The sequence below is a fragment of the Myzus persicae genome, unplaced genomic scaffold (genome assembly GCF_001856785.1).
Source record: "Myzus persicae strain clone G006 unplaced genomic scaffold, MPER_G0061.0, whole genome shotgun sequence".
Taxonomy (NCBI): Eukaryota; Metazoa; Arthropoda; class Insecta; order Hemiptera; family Aphididae; genus Myzus; species Myzus persicae.
The window spans coordinates 95,767-110,841 of NW_019104107.1; the positions used below are offsets into that span (position 1 = coordinate 95,767).

General features: G+C 26.3%; 1 protein-coding gene across 2 annotated transcripts in view; it reads left to right on the plus strand.

The window, feature by feature from the left end:
• Positions 1 to 15,075, plus strand: part of LOC111038820 (collagen alpha-1(I) chain-like) — a 67,638-nt gene that overhangs the window by 17,157 nt on the left and 35,406 nt on the right. For both annotated transcript variants that reach the window (XM_022322061.1, XM_022322060.1), the window contains exons 2-9: positions 2,652 to 2,849; positions 5,771 to 5,930; positions 8,708 to 8,861; positions 12,913 to 13,098; positions 13,250 to 13,363; positions 14,639 to 14,728; positions 14,802 to 14,876; positions 14,981 to 15,038. In XM_022322061.1, coding sequence (XP_022177753.1) covers positions 2,652 to 2,849; positions 5,771 to 5,930; positions 8,708 to 8,861; positions 12,913 to 13,098; positions 13,250 to 13,363; positions 14,639 to 14,728; positions 14,802 to 14,876; positions 14,981 to 15,038 — 1,035 coding nt within the window. The remainder of the gene's footprint in view (positions 1 to 2,651; positions 2,850 to 5,770; positions 5,931 to 8,707; positions 8,862 to 12,912; positions 13,099 to 13,249; positions 13,364 to 14,638; positions 14,729 to 14,801; positions 14,877 to 14,980; positions 15,039 to 15,075) is intronic.

A 15,075-nucleotide genomic window follows, 5' to 3' on the forward strand; every position in this document is an offset into this window, starting at 1 on the left:
CGGCGCTGTAGATATTATATGCTTGACTCTAAAGTTTAATAATTCGTAAAACCGCAAAACTATCAAACGAATTTTCGTAAATCATGCAATATGCATTTGGAAAAGTCCCCCCATTGAAGTTCCTTAGTTTTGTCTATGGTGTCCCTAGAATACAAGTACCTATCCGTAGTGGTTAAAATTGCTTTTTGATGTGAGTAGTATAATAAAAAAATCTGTGTTTATTTATCATCAAAATCAATTCTACATATATTTTTAACTTAATGTTATTATTATCACAGTCTTAAATAACCAACCAACACAATATTAAGAATATTTAAAATTTTTAAAACAATTCAAAAGCTCTTTTTTATATTCTACTATTTTACTGTTTGTCTTGCCAACATGTTTGTACGTATATACTTTGAAAAACATATTACCTATTTGATATAAATAATTTTATTCTTATATTTTTATAGTACAAAATAAAATGTCACATAAAGTTTCAGATTAATAAATATATCGTTACTTTTATTATTGCCGTAACATTTAATAAATCTACTGAAAAAATAAACATTTTCACTTTTAAATGAGATAGTTTATGTAACGCGAACCCAGTCTGAAGGTATATTACATATACTAGATAAATAACTATTTAATAATAAATAGGCGTTATTAAGCCACATATCAGCATAATAGGTGTTGAGATTACGAAAATGTATTGTAAAAAAACGTTAAATATGTCTTAAGATCATTCAATAATATTAAACTAATATATCATGTTATTTATATTTAAAAAATGATAAACAATTTTTTTTTAATTTATTGGAATGTACCTACTACGTCCTTAGTAGACGTGTAACGTTCTGCAATTATCATTCATAGACTTTGAACTGAATCTATTTTCGACTATGTCAAAATTAAATAGTTTATCACATAAAATTAAATGTGCAAACGCTATCCGTTATAATTACATTACCTATAGAATATGTTTTAGTGATTTTTCATAATAAACAAAAGTATTATAGTTGTAATAATTAATATTCAATTGTAACGTGTTAATTTACGTTTTTGTTATCGTTAATCCTTAAGTGTATACTTACTAATTTAAAGTTATAAATTCGAGTTACATATTGAATGTTATTTAGGTATCCTCGTCGATATTATGGTTTTAGATAACCATTTTTATGATGGTTGATATGAACTTAAAGTCCGAACATATTCCAAGCGCCCTGGTAAAAAGGAAAACACTATAATAAAAATAATAATAATTTTAGTATATCGAATAAGAGTTATAACTTATTAGAAAATATCAGATCGAGTTCTTTCACAAAAATGCTATTACCGCGAATCGACCAATTTATCGGGCCAATATTTTGCATTGGTAATAACTAATAAACATGAGTAAAATGTTATACCTACTACCTATAGTTTTTAATTATTTTGTGGTAACATACCGAACGTAACGAAATTAAAAAAAATAATTTATATATATTAATAAATTTGTACATTGTAAACATTGAAATTCTCGAGTAGGCGACGTTCTTATATACATCTCAGAGTAATCCATTATTAATGAATGTCAATAACAATTGTTGTAATATGCATACTATAATATATTAATATACCATCTCGTATTTTGGTTCCAAACGACCAGAGGCGTGAAATGCGTTTGCTCGATTATTATAATATTCTATTATCGTGTATATATTTTAATCACGGTGACAATATGACATGTACATTGTAGGTTCTGTGTAATTTGAACATTTAATTATTCACGAATATTATAACTAAACAATTACGTAGTTTAGACTTTATGTAATTTATTCACAGAGCGTATAAGAGCAGATTTGCAGGTATATTGTTCTTTAAATTTAAATCCCTTCACACACACGTCACAGCATCCGGATTGGTTTTTTCTTCACTATTGAATATTTCGACACTTTGTCATTTACATATTTTTGACGAGAAAACACACCAGATCTACGGCTCTTTTATTCACTTCGATAGAAGGGACATAATATACGAAATGCCCAAAACCGTCGTTGATACCGTTTGTCATCGTATTGGATGGTGGCATATATTTAACGGTGACAAACGGAAGTCTTCCGAGTAATCGAAAATACAAATACCTACGTTAGTATAAATCAAGTAGAATAATAAATTGCTATTCGATTGCAAAACGATTCGATTTGACGAACCCGTTGTTGGTAATGAGTGGCCGAAAATCTTTCCTCGTTATCTCGTCCGGCTTCCTAAAGCAATAAAACGTGCTATTTTTAATTTTTTTTTTTTTAATTTAAATTAGATATAGGTACACGCGTTTTATAATATGAGAACAATAAACAATTTAAGATTGATGTTCTTCCGACCTTGTTGATAACTTTTGGGCTGACCTCTAGGGGTTACGCTATACGTATTATAATGTATCGTTAACAAATATTTACAACAAAATAAAACACGAGTTCCAGTACGTTAAAATAGATATGAAATAGGTACCTCGTACCTACACATTAGATGTAGAATTTACAAACAATATATATTATTTAACATAACGTGAAACTTTACATCGTGTTCAATATTTCCAATACCAATGTCATATTTTCTTAATTTTGACCTAAGCAATAACATAATAATATACATACATACTTATATATGCTTTTCATTTGTTACAGGTTTTAGCATTCTGGAAGCTACAAATATCGCCGAACAAAACGTTGGTGTTAGCGCCACCAGAGGCCGATGTGCCAACGACAAGGCGTACAAACTTAATGAAAGAGCGATTTTAAGTATAGAAACGTCTCAGATATTTCCTGAGCTCCAGCAATTTCCCTTAGATTTTTCAATATTGGCCGAGATCAGAACTGACCAAGGTTTGGAGTCAATAATAATAGAGCTGACTTAAATATTTAAAATTTAAAGATTGATAAAACAAAATATCGTTTTTAGAATACAAATCATCTTTACGGCTTTACGCACCTAAATACAATAATATGAATTATAAAATAACATTAGTTTTATGTTATAAGGAGTATATATAATTTTGATAGTTATTTAAGGGAGGAAATGTTTGTATTAAAACTATTCTTTAAAATCATTACTACAGAATTATGAATTATGATAACACATGTGATCTACACAAATATGTTGGATGAATATGTTAATTGAAAATATAACAATATGTTATATTATGTAATAATGTTTGATAAAAAATGAATATACACTTTACTCATTGAAGTTAAAATTAAACAGATAAATTTGAATTCAAGTAATGTATAAACACATTTTTGAAGATCGGTGAAGTCGTTCTTGAACTTTGCAGTTTGTGATTTAATAAAAAATAACTTTTTATACGATTAACAATAAATAATTCTCATTTTAAAATTAAAATCCATTGGAATAGTATATAAAATATACTGTCAAAATTATTCCACTTAGGTAAATAGGTAATAATACATCATATTCAAAATTGTTTTCATAATAAATATAACTTATTAACAAAGACAAAAAAACCAAAATAAATTGAAATCGTAAATACATTTTAAGACTTTAAGCATACATATTGCCATTTATTATCAAATTGTTTAAAAGTACACTGTTTATAAAACAGTTCCAAATGGCTAGAATTTTAGTGCTATGTGTAATAAGAAATTCGCTCTATTCAAAATATTTATGCATATCTTATAAATGATATCTAATAAACAAACTAATGAAACATATATCATGCTTTAAAATCATACTGAATTAGTAGATAATATAATATGTTTTATATTCATTATTTTTCAAGAATGTTGAAAAACCTTTGAATTAAATTTAAAAATGTACTAATTTTTTTTAAACACAGCGAGCCTTTTATAACTTTCATGGCCCACGGGACACGAGTTTAAGTTCACACCAAAAAAAAACTATCAAATATATATAAATATATTACAGTTGGAATTGAAAAAAATACATTATGATAATAGTTAAATATAAAAACATAAATATGAAAAAAATACAGACTGTAATGGTTATAATAAGACGTATGATAATAGTCGGTAGTTGAGACAAATAATAAATAAAATGGTTCTTAGTTTCTATAATTTTCTTCGAAATGAAAACACGATAATTTGAATATTATAAAAAATTGTATAGATTTCCATACAATTGTGTTCTGTTTATAAATTATAAAACGTTGTTTTTGGCGCTTTTTCACGCACGAGCACGTTACGGCTATGGAGAAACTGACACTCGGGCACCTGATGTTGTCAGTAAAGAACAGCGGCTAACGGGTTGCAATGATAAATTAACACTGTTGTTTATAGTATTTAATTATAGCTGTTTCCTAGCAAAACGGTTTTTCATTTCCAGATAACAATGCCGTCATTACAGTGTTCCTTTTAATACTACCTTATTGTAGTTATACTAGGAATATCTATTTTTTCGATAAAGTATACCAAATAATTTTTTAACTTTGAGTTCATCAAAATAATTATTATATTCAATAGTAAATACAACGTTTTAATTATCATATTATATTATAAGGATGTATTTTTTTTTTTGGTTTACTGAATATGATGCGATGAAACTTATGCGTTCCATTTAAAATGTACAACATTTATGTAGTATTATTTAGTGTGTTAAATAAATTAATACATTGGTGAAAATTGTTTGATATTAAAATAAATCCTAAAACTTGTATAGATTTATGTAGTGAAGTATTCAATGTCTTTTGAAAATCAATTCCTTCTTATTTGATCTTCATTCAACGTTTGATCTCACTATTTAGTATAAAAATAATATGTATTATATACATGCACAAAATTGTATGAGATAAATAATTGTTGTTTAAAATGGAATAGTGAAAAGTGTACATTATTACTGTCACTTTACCACATTAAGTATGCCGTAGATACTTATAATCTATTTACAATATCTAAATATCTAATATCTATATATTTTTATGTCCTACTGTACTACTTTCCATGTCTACATAAAATGTTTGATCAATCACAAAATGAGTAAATGTCCATTTATTTGATTAGACATTTAATTAAATATTAAAATAATTTATTTTCAATTAAAAACAGGAAAGTCACTACGATTCTGAAATCAAATGCATGTTTATTATATTTATAAAATGGATATTTTCTCTGATCTACCTACTCGTAATACGGAGTATAGTATTTATATTGATTATTATTTGTATGAAGTATTACCATTAGTACCAATACAAGTATGCGTAGTATAATACAACTTTCAAAGAATATAAATCAGAATAAATATGAAATAGAATAGTTGAAGGTTCAGACAATATTTTTCTTAGTAAAATAGATAATAGTAAAACACTCAACATTTTTTTTAGAACTTTAGTTACTCATTACAATACTTACCTAATTAATGTACAAATAAAATATGATAAAAATAAATTCATTATTCTAACTAACAAAAATATTAAAATTGAATGATTCCAAAACGAAAATTAAAACAATTTAACTTTTAAACTGTTGTAATAAAATGATTGGTTTGTAAATGAAAAATGCTACTCATAGTATTAAATTATGCCTAACTATTTACATTTTTAAAGTTGATATATAAATAATATCAACATATTTTTTAATACCCCTCTACTATACTTTATAATTAAAAACTAAATAGGCAATTTTGTAATTGTAGTAACTAGTAACTGTTAACTGGGTTAGCTATGTAAACATATTTTTTATACACATGTTACACAACTAATTTAAATAGTTAGCTATATTTTTTTAAAACATTGTATCGCGTCAGAAATAATTTGATTTGTCTAAACCTGCAGGTTCCGATACGAACAGAGTTTTTCTCATTTACAACGAAGCGGGAGATGAGCAGTTGGGTTTGACAGTTGGGAGTGACATTGTGTTGTTTTACAACGACATGGAAGCCCAAGAGGGATATAAGACCAAAGTACAATTTAATTCTATCATCAACGATAGTCGGTGAGTAAAAAATAGCACAAAACGAATCACCCGATCTTAGTTTTAGAGTTTATTCTGTAATGTATTTGAATATTTGATCATCCGTCAATAAGGTTGTCAAAAATAAAACATTTTAAATTAAAAAAATTTACAAATAATACTCTTTGAAATATCTTTTTAGAAAATTATAAATACCATACTCGAGCAAAAAACTAAATCGTCTTATAATCTGATTTACTTATGGTACTGAGTAATATATTTTAATAATTTGAACTTTAAGTACCAATTTCTTACAAACAGTTTTAATAATTCTGAAATTATATAATTTCAATAGTAATAAGCAATGTTTAAGAATTCACATATTTCTTCATTTAATTAATTTGTCACATTGAGGGCTAAAATATTGACTCATTTAATATTTTCCAATTATTTGTACCAACGTTTAATACATGTACCTATTATAAATTATAATACAACATTGTGATACTAACTGCATGTGGATTTAAAAAAAAAAAAAACAATATGAAATACAGTAAAATAAAGTTAAATCCTGAGAGTACTACCTACACGTGGTTGTAAATTATTCTGTTTTATTAAATTCTTATAACTTTAAATTCATTATTATATTAGAATGTTTTTAAATTAAAAAATCTATAGCTTTTAATATTTGCATACAAAACAAAACGTCTTACCACAAATGCATGCGAAAACAAGAAAATCATTATAAAAATAATATTTAAATTGACAATACCCTGAATAGATACTATAGTTACTAGCTACCTATATATTAAGTTCTAATTATTTTATAAGCCTTGGAATTTGGAAATGTGTGAAATAGAGTTATTCAATATCTGCAAAATATTTAAAAATGTAATAGATAATTATTGTTATATTTTTGATTTTTTAATTTAATTGAAGTAAATTAAATGCTGAATCAATGTCATAATTTTTTTTTCTATATAATATAATATTATTATTATTAAATCAGGCACGTACTAATGAGCATTCCGTAATAATGTTATATATATATTATGCAATACACCTCAAAAAGAAAAACATAAATACGTACTTACATATCGAATTAAGAATATTTAGATGGAATATATAAAATCACAACCACTTCAAAGAAACAAATCCCATAAAACACATGATTTAGTAACCGTATGGTATTAATTGAATTATTAGAATACAAACTCTTGAAATTTTAAAATGGTATATTTTTTAAAATTACAACTTATAATGAAACATTATAGAATTATATTTTTTTAAGACAGAATATAAGTTATACATTTAAGATTTAATGTAACTCAAATCTACGTTACGCCTGCTAAAAAATCTCATCAATAATAACTAACCTTCACAAGTCAATACTAAACTTATTAATTATAAATCTTTACTTAAACCTATGTGGACATAAGGTCTGCATCTTTGGAGAAATGTAAAGAAGACTAATATAAACAAAATGCAAACTTTACAAAATAAAGCATTGAGGAAAATTACTTAATGCCCCTCCTTAAGTGTCTAATGAAACTATAAACTTAGACCTCAAAATGCTTTAAGTGTGCGACGATCCTAAATCATATTACAAACGATTCCACCTTCGTATACTAAATCATCCCAATCCACTTGCTAGAAATCTTGCTACTTTAACGATTCCCCGTAACCCCCCAAGAAGGTTAAAATGTAAATGGCGTCTAGACCGGCTTGACATTGAAAAAAAAAATTCTGGGGTGGCTGCTAATGCAGACCCTAATGGGTGGCTGATTTCCACAAAATATTTCATGTCTTACGTTCGAGTAATTGTAAACTTTTTTTTTCTCTCTGCACGATTGAATGATCAATTACTGTAATACGACCTTGTATGTATATATTTCTGTATCGCATTTACTCATTGTGTCACTAGATATAGATTGTAAATTTCATTTCAAAATAGAATAAAAAAACAAAAAGATTTAAAATACCAGCTGGGAATTAGGATACCAAAGTATAAATTTAATTTAATAATCAGTCTACTTGATTAAAAAATAATGTTGGTAATAATTAATTTGTATGTATATATTTCTGTATCGCATTTACTCATTGTGTCACTAGATACAGATTGTAAATTTCAATTCAAAATAGAATAAAAAAACAAAAAGATTTAAAATACCAGCTGGGAATTGGGATACCAAAGTATAAATTTAATTTAATAATCAGTCTACTTGATTAATAAATAATGTTGGTAATAATTAATTTTTTTAAAGCTGTTGTTTTTCTTTTCATTTATAAGTTACTTAAAACTTATTATAACCTTCCACATAAAAATCAATTTACATAATATGAGTGTTCTAAGATTCAACATGTTTTATTTAAATGTTAAATATGACACCCTAATTAAAGTTAACGAAAAATTATAAATGACAATAGAAATATTATGAAGGTGAAAAATGTTATGATATTATTTTCATGTGTTCAATATACTCTGTATTATATGAATTATATCTTTATATTACTTACATGATAAGTATTGACTGTTTGGTACTTTGGGGAATGTCTATGGGGAATAGAATTATCGTTACTTACTCACTCGTTAAAGGTATTGTGAAAATGTACTTATAGGTAGTGTCATGTTGTTTATAAAATGTAATAAAAAAGTTGTATAAACTTATTAGATTGGATTATCATAACGTATCTTTTTTCAACTCTTGGGAGAGGGAGAAACTTGGAACCCTCACGACACCCACTGTAAATAAGCTACTGTATAAATTATGCAGTAGTATATATTAATATATAATGACCGTTGAAATTTGTAATTTTAGGTGGCATAAATTATTGTTCAGTATTAAAGGAAATTCAGTGACTATGATTTTGGACTGCGATAAACAAATCACAAAAGAACTTAAGAGAAATACTACAATTAGCAATTCAGGAATCGTGATGATTGGCCAACAACTAGATGAAACATTTTACCTGGTAATTTTATATTCAACTATGAAATACAAGTATTATAATAAATTGTATAGATTATTTTCTGGTCTTGTTATTTTTAATTCGCTAATTGATTATAATAGGATTGAGTTCAACGAACTCTTAATAATAAAACGGTCTGAAAATGTTTCATTGCGTCATTAAAATATAATATTTAAATTACCTAATACCCATATTATATTCAAGTCGTTTATTTACTTTTTTTTTTAATTACTGAATCTCTTTTTTACGCTTAGCTCAAGTCTGTTAATTACACAATTATTTGATACAGACAATACGACTTATCTTCAAGCAGTAAATTTATAATTAAGTTCTAAAAAACAAATCGTTAATGAATCAAAACCTAAAATAAGACGTTGAAATTCATATTGAAAAATGTTCAATAAGTTTATTATTAAATCGGATAATATCACATTCAACAAACAAATTATTTAGTGCAGTGTGTTGCAGTGTAACTGTATGTCTGTATATTATCACACATAAAATAAAATGTATTACTTTTAAACTACCTACAAATATTATATTTCCGTCACGGCGTGGCTGTTAAAACGGTTTATCAGTTGTTGTATTATTTAATTTAGATTATAGATTGAGTACCGAATATTCTTCTTATCTGCATCTGCCCAATGTCTTATTATACTATTATAATCCATGGAATGATTCTGAAAATTAAAATCGGATTCAATTCAGAAGTACTACTTTTGGTTAGAAGGGTGATTTTTTGTTTGAGGAGATAATTTTCCCCACGAAACTCATACTATACTGCAATTCCTTCTACAGTATATTTATGAATTGAAAAGTCAGTAGCTCTAATTCGAAATATAATGTAAATATTGTAGTGCAATTTTTTTTTAGTGTTATATAAATGTATAATATTACTAAAAGCCTCCCTTTTACCATAGTCATTCAAAACAATTTCAAAAAACCTTTAAAATCGTTTTTTTAATTTTATAAAAACAAATATTTTAAAATACTAAAATAACAATTTTGTGGAGTTATTTATTAGAAATAAGGAAAAAATATTTGTCTTCTAATGTGGTTCAATATCTCCACCTGAACTGCAACGCACAAGTAAGTTTTATTGGTCCATGATCTTTGCAATTGTAATGATATTAACGTGTCGACGGTAGTATCTAAAAAATTATTTTTTAATTATGAGCATAGCTTGCTTAAATTTCATTACAAATATTGTGGACCTATAAAACTTTTGACAAAAACAATGAAAAAAAATTCAAAATGTAACTAAAAAAAGTATACTTCTTGAACGAAAATAAACACAAAATTAATGTATTATTATTGTATTTATACAATCACCGTACATTACAACATTTAAATAAAACAATTCATAATGCAACGTAATCGGATCAGTATGTAAATATTTATAATATGTAGCCATGTAGTTAATATATGATGTACATAATATACTCGTAAGTTGTAATACATTCAACTGCAAAGTTAAATTTTTATTTTTAATTTTTAATTTCAAACTGTTGTTATAATACATATATTTTATTCTGAACATAGGTACATCTTTGTGTAGTTCATATTCTTAGGTAGGTATAACAATTTCACGATCGACTATTAAGTTTTCGTTTTATATACATTAGTAACCACTCAATATAATTTTACATGTTGATATAACGCAGACCTATACTCGGAAAATAATATACCACGTATTCTACTAAATTCTTTGTTAATAGATGGTACACGAAAATATTAATTAACATTTTATAATGAAGCAAGTGTATTATCCACCTGCAGCTACCAACATAATATTATACATTTATAATACGTATAGAACATCTCTGAAAACAATATTTTGCAATTAAAAATGGGAGAAAATTTCGTACTTTTAAGTTATTACAAAAATACTATACCTATGAAATTAATTAAAATAAACTGATACAATTATATATAATAATCAAATTATTTTAATACCCACGTTAAAAAAGCAGACAAGTGGGTAACACTCTGCTGTAGGTATGTTATGTGTAAATAAGTCACTGTACTAGATGTGTTAAATTTGAATTCAATGATATAAAATCATTGTAGGGTTTTTAAAAAGGTAATTTATGATCTAAGTGAGATTAAAGTAATGTATACTATTAGGCATTAGTACTATAGTAAGTTAAATTAATAGTGTTTGTCGAAAAATTACATGATATGAAAATGTCATTGTTTGAATAAAATATAATAATATATTTTAAAAGTTTCAAGGGCCCAAAAGGGAAGAATAATATTTTTAAAATACAACAAAATAACTAAAATCGATATTCTTGGTATCAATATGTCATTTCGTCCAGATTTTAACTTGAAATAACTACAATAAAAAAACTGTATTTAAAGAGCTTTTCCAGATTTTTTTGTAACAGAATGAACTACTTATGTAGAACCTTGTTTTGAATGTTCAATCCTTAGCTATACAAATTTAACACAATTCATACATTTTTAACTACACAATAGTTAGTACATTTTCAATTTATTAAATTTTGTTCAAATTTGAAATTTAAATGCTTATAAAAAAAAAATCTTGCCTATGTATTTTAAATATTTTACAACCTATATTATAACAATATTCAAGGAGTCTTGTATTGAATCATTAAGTATAGAAAAAAACGTTAAGATAAACATTTTGTATGAGTTTTAAGTATCTATGGTCGATATTCGTTTCTAAATTACAATCAATTAAGAAAAGTGTTTCACGAGAAATCGAGTATTCATGTCATACAAAATTGAACTTCAATCGCTCATAAAAATTTAATTTATTGTTTGTTAAAGATAGACAAACTTTTGAGAAATTTTTTACTTGATTTTCAAATAATAGATATTAAAAGAAAATTTTTATGAATTTTTAACTCAAAATTTATTGAAGCATATAATTATTTCAACGACTTCTCGTTTACACAGAAACGAAGAAGAAAAAAAACAAATCATTGTAAGATCAATAAAATGTCATTATTTTCTCCGCCCATAATCTAAAAATTATAAATCAGCAACTTTATAATATTTTCACTGGAATGCATGAGCTTTGTACATTAATACTAATAAATTGCCATTTTCAGAAGTATAAGCAGATTATATTTATATTTTATATTGTATATGTTTAGTATGAATAATGTATAGATTAGAATATAATTAACTATCTTTAAGTAAGTGGTTAACTTAATTAAAACATACATTCAAAAGAAAACTTTTTTGGTTTTAATATTTAAATAACAAACATCCTGTTTTTAATTATTTTAGTTCGTATTAATTATATTATACTGATATAATTACCACCCAAAACTTAATTCATTCACCACAAATATATTTTCGCCAACTTAATTTATAAAAATAAACGGTACATAAACGATAATAAACTTATAAGTAGTCGTCATCACTCATTTCCATTTTTAATCAAAATTGGAACTTAACATAGTACAGTTTATAAAAAACATTTAATATTGATATTGTCATTTGTTATCACTTCGATAATTATATTAGATTAATAATTGATTAATTAATCCCATTTCTTTAAATGTTAAATTTTTAACCAGACTTTAACCATACGACCTCCCTTAATTAAAAAATGTGTTTAAAATTTAAAATTCAATTTGTCTTAGCTCAAATTTGTATTGTTAGGTAATAGGTGCAATTAATTTCGAGTGAGAATTACAAAATATTGTTTATGGTTGGAAATATTCAATTCAATTGAAATGAATTCCAATTAAAATTATAATACATAATGGCATAATCTCAGTATGAAATATATTAATTCTCATCTCTAGGTCGGCCTATTAATGAACAAATAAAACGATGTCCTCCACTATTAAAACACCAACATTTCCCAACAACTCCATCCAAATTTTTGTTTTAAAATTAGATTTCATATTAAACAAACAAAAACGTCACAGCTATATAATAATTTAAGGGCGTAAGGGATGTTCTGAAGTTGTGATTCATTATGTTCAGTTCCATAATTGAATGTCAGTTTTCATATTGTAGCGGGACAATGCATATCGAAACGAATAAACAGGAAGTTTTAAAATATTTCTAGGGTGACATTCAAGAGTTAAGGTTTTATTCAACGCCAGATGCTGCTTATGAAATGTGTTCTGTTCCGATGGATGACTGTATTGAAACTCAAAATAAAACCGAAACATCGAAAACTGACGTGACGGACGTAAACGAAATCGAAGAATCTTCTACGTCCGACCAGAATTCATTGGAAATAACAAGCGTTGTACGTAATGCCCATACCTACCGTAGAAAACATACACAATTAAACAAATCGTTTTGCGATATTGTATAATAATAAATCAATAATACTATTACTGATATGTTTTTGTTCTTGTAATTATTAATAAAATTGGTTCATCGTCGTTTTCCAACAGACACACAGCCCAAGATCGTCCGATGCGAACATCAGCCAGTCCGAGTACGGTATTCTGCAATCTCCGTGCGTGTCGGCCGTTCGTGGATATCCCGGCCCACCGGGAATGCAAGGGGTAAACGATATTACGTACTTCCGATCCTATAAATAAGCATTTTCGGCTCATCTGACATTCAACAGTCATATTATACTTCCGATTCACTGTGATAGGGGTGCACACTGTACAGAAGCGGATACAGAAGTGAATCAAGGGGGGAACGCTATGACCAAGCCAAAAAAAAAAAAAAATTAAAAACCATAAAAGTAATATTCATTATTAAATTAATTTCATAATTTTTTCAACAATCCATAATATTAAAATGTATATTTATGAATATGTATATTTTATATCCGTAGCGAAATTTAGTAAATTATGTACCAAAACTCTTAAATTTGAATGACATAATTTATTTCATTATTATTGTGTTTAAAAACTTCAACATTATATTATACTTATATAGTTTCGACCAATTGTATCCCTTGTAGTTGGCAGGTCGTAGGTGGATATTTTTGATTTATCGAATCGAGATAAATTATATTTTATTTTTTTTCATTGATCAATCGCCACTTTATTTTTATCTGCACGTTGGCCGATCGTTTAACACTTCAACCAATTCGTATAAATACATGGAGCAGCCTATTTTTATATTATACTAAAAATATATATATATATACTGGGTGTAACACTGTAACAGAAATAACTGACAAATTTAATAAATTTTATTGTGACCAATATTAAAATTAATATTTTTATATATAATTTACAAACAACTGCTCTATATATTTTTTCATTTTTATTTCTTGAAAATGAAAATAAACAATTTTAGATTTGATTTAAATTGTTTTGAGAAATTTCAAAATAGCCAATTTATAAATCTGACGATTAGAACAATTTTTATGTTAAAAAAATTCATCCAACTCAAGTAGTTTATTTTCTAGAATTCCTTAGAGAAAATTAATTTAAGACTTTTCAACTTTACAAAAAAAATAAAATAATTGTTGGGAATTTCCTGACATATGAATATTTCTCATTATTAATTATCCTATAGTTTTCACAATTTTTGTCGTGCGTTACGGTTTAACCAGCATAATTTTTCCTTTTTTCAGATCTTTCTGTTACACCCTGTATAATAGGCATATATATTATATACACATAAAACAATATACCTACAAACGAACATTACATTATTTAACTCATAGACGCCTTATCGCGTCCTGACATGCATTACGTTCGTGCGTTTTTCGTTTTTCCACTTCACCGCGGTTCCTATAACTTTTTATTGTTTTAAGGGGTAGGTAGGTAATATTTGTTTAAACGGTAAAGATTATCCTTTTGTTTATTATTATCTAGCCCCAAGGTCCGAAAGGAGATTCTGGTCGGGATGGCATAGACGGGTATTCCGGTATACAAGGACCTCCGGGACACGTGTTTTTAATACCAGTTTGTATCTTTATTTAATTTTAATCACTACGGAATATTAGGTAAATATAAATCAATTCTGTTTTAATTTCAGTTGAATCAAAATCAAGGGGATAAAGGTCCGGATAGTCAAGCTGAAATGTTCAGACAAATGTTGGCACAACACATGGTCTGTATAATTATGTTGTATTGGTTTTAAATAGAATAAGTGAATTTTGATTTATTATATAGGTAATGGTATATACTAGAAAATTATTTTTTGTTTTAATTTAGTTATCAATGAGAGGAATTGATGGACCAATGGGCATGACTGGGGTTGTAGGACCGGAAGGTTTGTTTTATATAATTAGATGGGTGTTTATAGAACA